We start from the raw sequence: 14,294 nt of genomic DNA, 5'->3' as shown, positions 1-14,294 counted from the left end.
ATAATGTTTAAATATATTTTGATATATGTAATATAAATAATAATATATATATATATATATATATATATTTAATATTTAATATATATGCCCAGAGATTCAGAGTCGGGTAGAGCACGGGTAAAATACTAAAATTGCCATCTCTACTTGGATAGTCTCATCATTTTTTTGCTTGCCAGGAATCCCGTCCGTTTGCGGCTCAAAAGTCAACACCCTTCATGGATTGTGGGTCAAAGCTCAAGGCATGGCCGAGGTACAGAGGGGACAATCCATGCAAACATCAAAATTTTCCTAGTGGTAATAAATTAGGGGAAAACAATAACTTCCAGCTTCAGCTTATACGACATTAGTATTCATCTTGGATGTTGGCTCCAGAACAAGCGTTAGAAGATTGTCGATCAGAAACTACTGTTATTTGAAGTCCAAACAGCCCCTGTAACCTACTCTGTTCATTTCATATCTAGGCTATATGGCATATGCCTTAAAAAAGACCAGGAGTTACCAATTTATCTGTTTTCACCTTTTTTTTTCCTTCTTTTTGATTGAACTCAACAGTACAGTTAATATCATTTGTTCCATACAAACTTTGAAACAAAAATAAAAATACATTCTGGATAGTGGATATAGTGCGCAGTATATGAAAGTTTTATCTTTACCTGAATAATATTTTGATACAACATTCTTCGATGACAACTCATCATTTGAGAATGAATGTTCGATTTGTTCAGCTTAAAACAAGCTCAAATGGGAAATTTCCTCCATTGAGGTACACATTTTAGGTTGATTGACTTGAAAATCAGGAGGTGGTGCCATCCCAAACGTGACCACCATCTGATAAATTCTTAGTCCCTTGGCATGTGGTGTTGTTAAAGAGTTGCATTCCATCTTCACTCATTTGCTGAACTTCAGATGGTGACAGAATTCTGATGCAGCGGACACAGCTAACGAACTCCCTGTATACATAAAAATCCACTTGCTCAGGATCATGGGAGACTATAACACTGGAATCATGCCTATATATAAGCAGTCTTTCAGAGCTCTACGAACACCAAATGAAGTACGCCTAATAAAATGGCCTCAATCATGCTATATATAGGTAGGTATGCCTTTTGAATGGATAAAAAATTGTTTGTCAAGAAAAATCTAAGATGGTGTGGTTGTGATCATTTTTTTAATACGCTCGTCTTCACAAGTAAATGCACCTAAGGTTTGAATGGAGAAAATCAGTTTGTTTTCTGCACATTCAATTTCAATCTACAAAAAACTAGCAATAGGAAGCTTCAGACTTACTCCCATGGATCATCCCCTACAAGAAGAACGTCATTCTCGTAATCCACATACACGAGTTTCCACCCTGACCCTTTTGGGTCATCAAGCAGTCCCTCGAGTCCAAACATGCAGGCAATTGCAGATCGTAGTTCCTCGTAGTTTTTAAACCTTGTAACATCAATTGACCTCCCAACTGATCCCAGCTTTTGGATCTGGCATACCAAAATTAATTCAGTAATTGAAGAATACAAATAAATAATGTTTTTGGACAAGAAACCAGATCATCATCCGTTTAGCAAGTTGACAGTATGATCATCTGAAACAAATAGCCCTTAGGCACTAAACAAAGAGTCGGTATAAAGCCATTTAGCAAGTTGACAAATGTACAACACACTAGGTAGCAGGTAATGGCTCTTCAGATATGTACAACAAATGTCTGGACAATGCCCCAGTGGATTGATGTTCTTCCAAGGAGATCCAATCCTAAATGACAAATTTTGTATAAGGTTCCAGTTACATACCTTTGTATATGTCCGCAGAGGTGCAGAAACTTGTTGCCACGAGCTTTTCTGCATAAGACTACCCTCATCAAAATCAACATTGCTTGAAGATGTACCACCCGAATTGTCTGGTAGCTCTTGCAGAGAATAGCCATGAGAGTCTGCAAGGCTGGCAGATGTTATCTGAGACTGAACATCCTGGCTTGAACTCAAGTTACCAACCTGACAATCAGAAGGGTTCTGGAAATTGGCATCCTTCAATGTGTTAAATTGCTCCAGCACGGAGCTTGACACAGAAGGATCCATGACAGTACTTCCACAGTTGCTCACATCAAAATGAAAGCCATTATAAAGCTCACTTTGATTGTTACTCTCCTCAGAGAAATCTCTTAACCCACATGAATTAGAAATACTTGGAAGAGCAGTCATATCTTGATGAGTGCATGTAGTAAGCTGATCTCCTTGAGATAGATACCTAAGATAATTGAGCTGTGTGCCCCACATTTCCTGACCCAATGGAGGCAAGATGGGATTAACTGCTTCTGGGAAGATAACTGAAGTATCTTGTTTATCACACCCAGATAGAGGAGGTCCTGGTGATTTAAAAATCCCAGCAAGAGACTGAGAATTGGAAGCTTGCAACATCCAATCATCAGCATCCAAGTGCTGAGATGATAGGAGACCTGGGTATGGGAGTAAATTGTTTAGGTTATTTGTGTCCAATGGTGGTGCATCAATATGTGGGAGGGTACCTGACTGTAACTGAAGTGTAGCCTGGTTCAATAGTAATAGCTGGTTTGCAAGGTTCTGAGGATTCAAAGCACTCCCACTGAATTTGTCTTCACTGCACTTTCCTGAGGCAGTCAACTGGCTTAGCTGATCAGTTGCAACTACAGGTGCCACTTCCAATTCCTCAGTATGGATCTTCGGTGGTAACTGATTTTCAAATTTATCTAGAGATTGCTCTTTTTCAGATATACGTGTTTGTAATGCAAAATTTCTATCTGCTATCTGTGTTTGATGAAGGCATTGCTGATGAGGGTTCCTTGTTTGCAGCAAAGAATTTTCTGAGGGAACAACATGAGGTTTCTGTTGGATTAATGTCTGTTTTAATGTTTCTGCCTCTGGTACTGGAGCTGCCTTAACTACACAAGGTGGTATAACAGAAGAAAAGGCACCAGTATGATTAACACTTTGAGATTTAAGTAGCATCTTCATGAGTGACTCAGAGCCTATACTTGGAATTGGGGGGCATGGGAAATCATTCCCACCTGCTACCCGTGTAAAAGGTCTTTTGATCAGGTTTCCCCATTCAGTCTCTGCTCCTGGTAGAGCACCAACAGTCAATTGAAGAAAATCTCAAAAACTCACCTACTTACAAAAGAATAAAGATCGTGTACTTACCTACAAATCCAGGATGTAATGGTCGTTTAAGACCAGAAGGGAAAGAAGGGAAAATGAAAAGACTTTCGGGGGTCTCAATTTCCCATAAACTCACTCTGTTATGCTTCTCAACACATCCAGGCTCATCCCATTCAACCTGATTATGGGACAAAAGATTCAGTTAAGTACCAAAACAAAACCAAGTCCATGTATTCATGGTTCAAGGAATCTCAGAACCACAAGTTTGTTTAAATTTTGTATTTTGGGACTAGAGTTACCTGTAGGTTCCGCCACTTGGAACCAGGCCACCGCAGTGGATCCAAGTCACTAATACCAATGATTGTGCCCATATATCTGCAGAAAAGGAGAGAATGTTAATCCATGTAAGTCTATTAAATACTCATAGATCATAACCAGGACAAATATATTAGTAACAACAACATATAGAAAGGGACCATTTATATTTTCCAACAGTGGTAAGACTTGAAAAAATAAACAAAAACAAAACTAGTTACAAACAGGTTACAAGAAGTATTTGAAGATAAAAGGCAGAGATGGAAGAAGTGTGGGATGTGGAAGATTGGTAATTTAAACAATTACCTGCGCTTGCCTGACTCCTCTGTTTCAAACATCATTCCAAATCTCATCCCAATTGACACCTGGGTGCCATATACAGCTTTTTGGTATTTAGCTAAGGGAATGACGAACTCAGAAGGGCATGCCCTAAACAGAATCACAAGATAAAATGATGCTAAAAATATAAGGAATATGATGAAAAAAATATAAGGAGAGAGAGAGAAAGAGAGAGAGAGAGAGAGAGAGAGAGAGAGAGAACAAGCATACCTAGGGTTATAGAAAATGGTAAACGGGCTTCTATTAGCGGCAGCATGAGCTGCAGCTGCAAGGACTCCAATGTGCATGCTATCAGCTGAGAGAACAGAAGATGGCAATGCTGTTTGCTGACGGTTTGCACGTCTCACACCCAGCAATAACTGTGACTTCTCATCTCTTTTTTGTCAAACAAGAAGAATACACTACAGTGAGACAAAAGGTATTTGCCACTATGCACTTGGTGCCATACAAGAAACAATTCAATCTAACTATGATGTCACAGTGCTTTGAATAAATGAGATAAAGAACCATTCAACCACCATATAAAAGTTGGCAAAAGGATTTAAACGTGAAACTAAGTATAAATGCCACCATAAGACATCAATAGGTTGGACTTCATGGAATTTCCAAGAAAGATTGAAAATCATGCATTTGGAACAAGTATCTACCCCTACCATATATACTTCATTAACTTGACCTGATGTGCTAAAGCAAATAGAAATTTTCAAGTATAAAAATAAGTATTAAATTATATCCCTGAAGAAAAACTTTTTAGAATCTTACAAACAAATCCCTTAATTCTATCAAGTATCAACTATGTAGTGTTGTTTAGAATTAACAAACCTTATTGGCATGAAATATATTGGAATATATTGCAGAATTGTATACTTGAAGACAGCAATTTAGAACTAGGAAGCAAATTTGAAAATTACATTCATGAAAACAAAAGGTTGATTAGAATCAACAAGTCTTATTGGCATGAAATATATTGGAATATATTGCAGAATTGTATACTTGAAGACAGCAATTTAGAACTAGGAAGCAAATTTGAAAATTACATTCATGAAAAAAAAATGTTGATTAGAATCAACAAGTCTTATTGACATGAAATATCTATATATTTTCCAGTGAAAATATCCACACACCTCTTCTCCCTGACAAATCAACTTGGGAAGCAAGAAATATGCCATGGTCTGTGTTTGGATCAAAGTTGCAAAATTTCCCCAGTTACAATAAATCGAGACATTGACATTGATTACCAAATAACTTTAGCATTGCTGCCTGTGTAAAGTCACCTAGCCAAAAGACCACTAAGCCTTGTGATCAGGGAGTCAGGGACTATCAAGTTATTGGTTACTTTTAATTTGGTAGGTCTAAATAAATGGCTTCAATGGTCTAAGAAGAAACATCGTGGGCATAATCTAATTGCTTCATCATTAACATAATGTTAATGCAGCAAAGAGGTTGCAAATCAAAATTTAGCTCTCCCACAGGAAAGGAAAGAGACATGAAATTACAAATTTGATATCAGTTTTGAAGTTCATCTGTTTATGAAAGACAGTAATTCAATTTAGACACCCAGAAGCATTAGTTATTACCTGATAAATAGAACAGCATCGCCAGCCCTAAGCCTTTTTGCACCCACAAACAAACTCCAACCAGTTGTGAGGAGGTGTCGTTTCGGCTGCCCTACATTGGAAGGAAAAAAAAATCATTTGATATGACAGAATTACAAATAGACACTAGCAAGTTAAAAACTTTATTGAACAAGTATAAATGCTACAGATTAATCACAGGGGGATCATCTTACGCCTTCTAAATGTCAAAAGAATTCTTATTGCAGAAGCACAAGAATTACAAAAAGAAAATATCTCAAAAAGCACCCTTACCACGGTATATGTGACGAAATGTCCATGTATTGTCATGCAAGTCTCGGACAACAAGTTCCTGAGTTGGAGGCTGCATTGTATAATCCTGGAACACAGAATAAAAGGATAAGATGGCTATAATTTTTGGTTGCACCATGAATCATTGCCAGTAGAGTATGAGGCTTCTTATTCAACAAGGTAAAGGCCTCACCAGTGGTGGGAAAAGCTTTTCTGCTGCCCTTCGGGGAACTGAGAAGCCACCATGTGTACTTGTGTCACTTGCAGTCAGAGTCTTGCAGAAGAATTCACTGGGATGCTTGCTTGGCTTTAATCCAAAATCTGGAATAGGGAATACATCTTTTTCCTGATAAAGTAACAAGAATTTGTAGACATAAAGGTTATCCAAAAGTCAACTATTCATGAGCCTCTTACATTCAGGAACCCCAAATTTTTAGTCATTCAATTATAACAGCATTAAATTGTAGTTTGTTAGTAATTGAAAACTTCAACTGGCTTACAGAGTTCACAGGCTGCAGGCTCATTTGAGCATAGATCTCATCCGTATCCTTGTCTGCCTGAAGATGAAATTACATTTAGTAGGATGAGGAAATCAGAAAAAGAGCTTCCAAGAACACACAGACAGATCAATAAATCAAAATTTAAAAGAAATTAAATAAAATCAAACTGAGGAAGTATAATTTCCCAACACATACATGCAATGTAACATTGTGAACCTGGCACATCAACTGGGATGGAAGACTTGGGTAGTTGGGGATATGTGAGGTTATTGTTCTTTTAGTTGAAACTGCCACCTGCCATCACAACTTAAAAATGAGATAACTCAAATCAACTTAACTCAGCCTTCATCCCAACCATTTGGGGTCAGCACCACTCAAAAATGAGTTGATGTAACTAATTGAAGCATGTAATAGAATGAAAACCAAACCCTAATTATGTCAAGTATCAACGACAAGGAACTTAGAATTAAGTACATAAGCAACAGTGTACTACAAGACAAAATAAACTGTGAGTTAAAATGGTGACAAACCATAGAATTTCATCCTTTGCACTTTTCTTCAAAGCAAAAGGGAAGAAGGTAGCTGATTCACTTGGTTGATCATAAGATTTAAAGCCTTAGATGGTTCTACCTTTTACTTGTATTTCTTAATTATTCTTCTGCATATGTTGCTGATCAATTAATGTTGAGGGCTGAACTTGAAAAACAAATATTTATAGAAATATATTCGTCTTTATATATGACATTGAACTTTACAACTTACAACTACCCACATACATCTGGGGACAACTAAGGCAATTGAAACCCCCCCCCTCCCCCTTTCTAGAAAAGGTAAGGCATAATTTAATCCTAATTAGGGTACAACACTCAGATGTTCCTTGTTAATGTGGTTCAAGAAAGACAAAGTCCTTAGAAGACTAATTGAATAGTCGGCTAAGATTGATAAAAAAAAAAAATGTATTAGTTGATCAGTCAGGAAAAGGAAAAAAGTGCCTAATGTCAAAATGAACCAATTGAAAATTTCTAAACAATTGCTTTCAGCCTTCTGACTCATATTGTATCTTAAATGCATGATTCTCATCTGATGATGAGGCCTCTATGGTGAAAAGGACAGGGACAATGGATCATATGATAGAGAATGAAGGGAGGAAGAAGCCTCGAGGGAATTGAAATTTTTGGGCGGATGGTGGACAAAAATACAGGGACAATGGGTTATTTGGTAGAGATTGAAGGAAGGAAGAAGCCTGGACAGGTTTGAAATTTTTAGGCTGGTATTTTTCAAACCTCAGTGGAAGAAGTTCACCAACCATGATAATGTCAAGGTCAATGGAGTTAAACTCATCTTCATCTATTCTCTCTTCATTAATTCATCAAAATTTTGCACAAGGAGAACTCTTAAATCATAAATGATGATTGCATTGCACAATTGGCATTTTTTTTTGAATATTACTCCATATTAACCTCACTCTGTATGTCTCTAATCATGTTTGATTCTTTATGCATCTCTTCTTATTTACTTTCTTAAATGTCATACAGCAATCGTTCCTTATAATCATCACATTTTTTTTATGAATATCGTTCCTTATAATCACATTATAGTATCCTCTGGTCAACTTTATTTGTTAGACGGTATATAATCTCCAAGAGAGCATTGAAACATGATTCTACGAAATAGATGAGAGCAAACCTGTTCACTGTGTCCTTGGGGGAAGTAGTATACGAGGCTCCCGACCTGAGGCAAAGAAACGAGAGGTCCAGCACAAGCATGCCAAAGCTCGGAATTTATAGTCTTCTTCACACCTGAAACGACCGAGAGGCAAACCTATTAAAACTAATTTTGGAAAACCAAAATGGAAGAGTGGGTGATGAACATGAGATAGCTCCGAACAGTTTAACGAAGACAGATGCAGAAGGAAGGAAAAGTACAGAGAGACTGATCTTATTAATATAAATGTCCAACTCAAACTTATCGGTTTGTCATTTGTGATTGCAAGCTCATATCCACGAAGCTGCATTTATTACTAGGCAAGCCAAAACAACTTTACAAGTAAAGCACACTATATGTAAAACAAAAACACATTTTGTGAAATGAACTTACCAGACTGATCCTGAAACTCCTTCAGAATCTTCATCTCCTCCATTAGAGTTGCTGTCCCATTTATCAAACCTCCTGGTTTAATCTTCTCTTCGACAGAGGCCATGCTTATCTCTACCAAATCAGAGAACACGCAGCAGAAGAACTCATCTTCACTCCAACCATCGCCGGTCAAAATAACAGTTGCAAAACAGCCTCATTTGATTTGAGTCCATAAAACACCAACCCACGTCCTAAAATCTCATCTTTCTTCCCAATAAAAGACGCAGTATTTTCCCCAACCTACGTCACAAAATCTAACGTTTCTTTAGAAAAAAACCGAGAACTCCACTACTCACCCCACAAAATCTCATCTTTCTTCAAAAGAGCAGGGAAGAAGCAATATCCAATTCGACAAAACACCACACTCAAAATCCAGGAACTAGGAACATAACCTGCAAAAGTACTGAAATCTAAGTTGGTCTTGGACAATCCATCAGAGAAAAGCAAGCTTGCATCACGCACGCGGACCGAAGCATGAGTGGTCGAATTCTCGAGTGCTTGTTTTTCTTTTTATCTTGTGCCAGGAGAAAAGAAACCGACTTTTCAATGAAGAGTGATGATGTTGATTCCTTTCTCCCAACTTTGCCTGTCAATGAAACAATAAGCCTCCGTCTCTCTCCTTCTCTTTGATCCGAACAGAAAACAGTGCGCATTCTCTTATCCTACGCACTCTTCCTGTTTATAGAGAATCCTTTGCAGCTTTAAACTGGGAGCAAGAGCGAGAAAGCAAAAAAGAAAAAAAAAAAAAAGCAGAAGACGAAGAGAACACGAAAACAGTACGAGAGAGAGAGAGAGAGAGAGTTTAAACAAGTGGGGGTGGCCGGGTGGGGTAGGAAAGAATGTCAAGGAGGCGCACTTTAGCACGTGTTTTACGAGGCTTGCAGGGTGTTGGCCTTCTCGATCTCGACCTTGGTTTCGGTTTCGGTCCGATCTTCACCTGCTCTTTGTCTTTTGATGGCAGTTTCTTTTGTTTCTCTCTTCTCTCTATACTCTCTCTACACAGTGCTGTGCTGTGCTGTGGCTCCTGGCTTTCGCTTCTGAAATTTGACCGTTCGTCACGCGTGTGATTCACGACAAATAAATGGGAGGTGTACGTCGTCTAAAGTCGACACGTTGTCCTCCCTTTCTTATGACGCCGACGGATGCGTCCTTCGTATGCATGCACGCCTCATGCTCATGCTATGTACATGAAACCCTATCCACTGCTTCATCTCAACTCAACAACATTTTCCTCTTCTCCCCCCACCCCCCCCACGATCTGTTGACCAATAACTCCAAAAAAAAAAAAAACATTCTTACCAAGATATCAAGCAACCCAACCCAAGTCAAGAGTTACGCTGACTTACCTGCTAATCCATGCTTGACATCAAAGATTCTAATCCAATGGCGATGGAGTCTACAGTTCATACTCCATCTATATGGATACATACATACATTCCATAGTTAGGTTAAAACTTACGACAGTTTTGGTCGTTGGATTCAACTTTGATATTGTGGGCTGAAATCTGAATAAGCGCATGCGTGTGGATGTGAAATACGATCGGACGATCCGTGTTTGGCGCTGAAATCGAGCGGCACGCGGAGTAGAGAAATTATATATATATATATATATATATATATATATATATATATATATATATACAAGACTCATGAATCATGATGGCAGTGAGGCAAGGAAAACTGTGTTATGTTATAAGTAGCACAAGCTCACACAAATCTAAGGGCATTGGAACTTAAAAAAAAAAAAAAAAACAAAAATGTAACAACCAAACAAACACTCCCCACTAAAAGTGCATGCATTTATAATAATCTGTTCGAAATTCCACAACCGTTCATCTTATGACAAGTGGCCCACATGTGAATTAGTCTCAGAGATCTGATGGATATAAGGATGAGATGACAACGACTCTTCCATCAAGTGGGCCTGGTCTTGGACCTAGAAGAAATGTCTTTGACTTGGCCCAATTGAGTAGATAGCTCCCAGTCCGAACCACCCCACTCATGAGTCATGACTAGTCTCACTTCGAAGGTTTTAAAGCTTGTGTACCTTTTCACTGTAGCTTGTGTTGCATACTATCATGTGGGGTCGACCTAGCGAAATTTTCGCAAAAAGAGTATGTAAAGTGCAAAACACCATCCTTTTATTCCAAAAAAGTCTGAAAAAATAACTATAAAGCTATAAAGTAAGATAAGGCTGGAAACTCATTAATATTTCACAATAGATGGCTTGACTAGTTACATCCCAAACAAACAATCCAACTTAAGTTACACTCTTCCACCCGGGTACCCGATTTTTTTCTTTTTTCCTGCTTCTACAGTTCTATGGTCCCAACTCTCAACTCCCAACTCCCAACGGTAGTTACTAAATAATACAGTCTACAAGTACGAATACAGTACATTTTGGATTCAAGAATTAAAAAAAAAAAAAAAGATTGAAAATTCGATCAAATGTATATGGTATAGTCAACACATTGGTTAAAAAAGTTTTTTTTTTCAAAAAATAAGCATTTCCATATCATGAAAAATCCATATTATTCATGTATTAATTATTTAACTATATGTTTTCTATGAAAAATAGGAAATACATCTATAATAAATATAGACCTCTTAGGATATAGAACTCATCTGTTGATCTTAAAAATTTAATGTATATAGAAGAGGGGTAAAAAGGTTAAAAAGGAAAAGGGAGGAGGACATGAGAAAAGGAGCAGCAAATGATTAAGATGATTAGGATTGTTATTAGTGTAAGAACAAAAGCAGTAATTTTGTGGGTTAGAGAGGAATTGTGTGGTCCTCCTCCTGTGATGCTACTGACATACAAAGCTGAACTAACAAGAAAGAGAGAGAGAGAGAACATGAAGGCAGAATAATGTAGGGATGCAAGGGGACAATGTGGTTCAGATGAGATAGAACAACATTTTGTCCCACTCACTCTAATTACAATTTAACATCTACCTATTGGGGTGGAGGGGTCTGGGGACTTTTATCCCCTTATGTAGGCCGGAATTAAAGCCTGCTTTGAGGGCTTCTCCCTGTCTTCACTTGTACAAGGCCCACATATTTTATTTCAGCAAGCAGGTAGATTACTTTTTTGTTTTTCGACGATGATGATGAGGTAGACTATTGACTTGTAGTAAGTTTACTCATTTTTTCTGGGCCCTCTTTTGCTTTTTCAGGTTTTCCAGTTTTGGTCTCAACTTGACAGTTTTCTACTTGGCCATGCATCTCCGATTTGAGTTTTAAATTAATTACAAGACTTCCAAGGTTTATACCTTTGCAAGTGGGGAAAGATTGCAATTTCTTGTAGAAAGTGTTTTTTTTTTCTTCTTCTTCTTTTTCTCGTTTTGTGTATTAAAAGAAATTCAGTTTGCAATACTAAGGTGGATTGCATTCGGTTCCTCATGGTCATGGATCCCGCTCCGAAGATAATAAAGAAAAAAAAAAAAAAAAAATTGAAAATGCTGTGGCTGTGTTCCTCGAAAAAAACCAACCCCGTTTGGCCCACCATGATCCGACCAGCACCGGGCTTTTTCCAACCCGGTTCTGAAACCACATTGGAGAAGGGTCAACGCCTCAAGGGCCCTATTGTTTTGGGACTACGGATGCCCCGCATTTGCCCTGGTAATCTGGTTAGATACTGAACCACACCACGCCCTTTATAGAACTTCCCACCATAAATACTCTTTTACTCTTTTGAAAACGTTGGATTATTGATTAAGTTACTTAGTGAATTGGTTAAGACTTAAGAGGTATGACTTGTTTGCAGTTCACTCAAAATAGGTAGGCTCTTGAAATAAATAGCTGATATAGGAGTCCTAGGGTTTGAAATTTTGAATGAAGTATGGGAAGTTCTATGACTTGTTGCTTGCTTCAATAGAAAAACAGGGTCACCGCTCACACCATGTTTTTCTTATTAGAAAGTTGTACGTCATCTTCAACCACAAAAGGTGCAGATTTTAACAAGAAAAGCCCAACCCCACGAAAGTGGTTCTGCTTTTCAGATTAGTGGGGTTCCCTACTTCTTTCACCCAATAAAGAGGAGCTATTTATTGCACCTAAGACCTGAAGCCATGATTTGGTTCATTTTACGGGTCACAAGCTCACTCTGGGATTGTCAATTGGGTCCTTTGTCAAAACATCAACACATTCAGTCACTCAAAATGCAAATTACAGCTAATTACTTCAAAATTTTAAACCGGTTTCTTTAGTTTCTTTTGGTAGCAAGAAAATTCATTCAAAGAAACAACAAAGAGAAAGTCCAAAAACAACTGAGACCAACAACCACAAAACAAAAGGAAACACACCAACACTAACCTATCTACTATGATAGCTTTAGGAAGATAACCAACCATTATAATCTTCACTAATATATACGAGCGACATGTATGCATAATATCCTTCTTAATAAATGACAAAACAAGAAATTTTAGTAAATACGAGTTTATGCAAGTCTTTAGTTACTTCGCCCTACCAATAAAATAAGATACCTAAGAAAAGATAGATCCAACTTTGGTTTGTAGATGTAGACACAGAACACGTATAATCTACCTGCATAGGGCACTGCTGGAATGACTGGATTTTAGTGCCATTTCATCCACATTGGGCTGTTTTGATAGCATTAGGGGTACAGGGTTTGGTCCAACCCAATAATACGAGTTCATTACAAATGGACCAGATCCAATCTGAACCATTTTGGACCAGACATTTCAATCTGGACAGTCCAATTTGTTCAGATTGGTTTTAATCCAAACCTGATCTATTGACACCTGTATTCTCATCTTCTATCAATGGACCGGACATTGGTTCAATCCAACCTAATCTAATATAAATCTATTATGGATGGACCAGGTCTAATCCAATCCAATAAATACTTTGGATCATTAAGACTAAATTGGTCCAATTCAATATGTCTTATTGGTCTGTTCAATTCATCCAAATTGATTTTGATTTGGACAGGGTTCAACTCAAAACCATTCCATTTACACCCCTAGATAGCATCATTCATGCATCGATATCTGGATACTTAATTTGTGGAAACAACTAGAAAAATTCTAAAAAATATATAAAAAAAGAAAAAAGTAATTAATCATTAAATTTAATATTGCTTTACTGTTAACTAGTGAATGACCAAGTTAATTATATTTATATATATATATATGAATAAACATTAATGATTATTATTACTATTTATTATTATTGTTTATAAACTGCCATTTTTAAGACACTCATACAGTCTATGGGACCACATAAATTGACCCTTATATGTCAAACCTATAAAATTATACGGGTCACTAAATTCAACTCGAACCATTTGTTACTTTAATTTAACCATTATTCTTATTATTATTATTAATTTATTTTAGTATTTAATTTAAATTTTTTGTTATATAGCAATAATATTAACTAAATTTGTAATTATTTAAATATTTACTTAAAATATTTTTTTTCCAACCGACTATAATTATTATATAATAGATTTATTAATTCATATTTTGCATTTAAGAATAAACATTATTGATTTGGCTTAACAATTTTAATGATTGTTAATGAATATTGATTCTTATTTAAGGTTTAATTACTGTATTCAGTAATTATTGTGGGGCATGCTTTGAATAAACATTAATGATAATTGATTATTGTTATTTTATTTTTTAGTATTTACTTAACTAAGTACTTGATGATTATTATTGTTATTAATTATTTCTATAAATAATTGATTGTTATTATTATTTACTTATTTCAGTAATTTTCAGCAAGTAATTATTTGATTTAATTTGAATTAATTCATTTTTTAATTATTTATAATAGACATTTAGGGTAGTCTATTTATTTGATTTAAGAGACTTACCATGTTTTATCTAAACAATGACCCCATACTAAGTAAGGGGAAACTACAGTATCATTTAATTTGAAACTTCCTATTTAACAATAAAAAATAAATGTCATGTTGAGAAATCCACCCCCAAAAAAGTATCAATAACTTTTAAATAATTAATTTATTTATAAAATAA

At 36.5% G+C, this 14,294-nt stretch overlaps 1 protein-coding gene across 1 annotated transcript; it reads right to left on the bottom strand.

The window, feature by feature from the left end:
* Positions 1-495: 495 nt before the first annotated feature.
* Positions 496-9,058, bottom strand: LOC104607475 (auxin response factor 5-like). Its single transcript, XM_010273111.3, has 15 exons — positions 8,676-9,058; positions 8,245-8,523; positions 7,834-7,946; positions 6,343-6,441; positions 6,148-6,204; positions 5,841-5,993; positions 5,651-5,735; positions 5,360-5,450; positions 3,993-4,157; positions 3,750-3,872; positions 3,428-3,503; positions 3,171-3,306; positions 1,788-3,091; positions 1,288-1,478; positions 496-950 (listed from the first exon to the last, which is right to left on the bottom strand). Exons 2-15 carry the CDS (start codon positions 8,345-8,347, stop codon positions 794-796), a joined length of 2,853 nt encoding a protein of 950 aa, XP_010271413.1. The 5' UTR covers positions 8,348-8,523; positions 8,676-9,058; the 3' UTR covers positions 496-793.
* Between the last annotated feature and the right edge of the window lie 5,236 nt (positions 9,059-14,294).

This window comes from Nelumbo nucifera, chromosome 5, assembly GCF_055504915.1.
Source record: "Nelumbo nucifera cultivar China Antique chromosome 5, China Antique-T2T, whole genome shotgun sequence".
Lineage (NCBI taxonomy): Eukaryota > Viridiplantae > Streptophyta > Magnoliopsida > Proteales > Nelumbonaceae > Nelumbo > Nelumbo nucifera.
The sequence above is the reverse complement of the archived record's forward strand: the minus strand, read 5'-3'. Positions and strand labels throughout refer to the sequence as shown.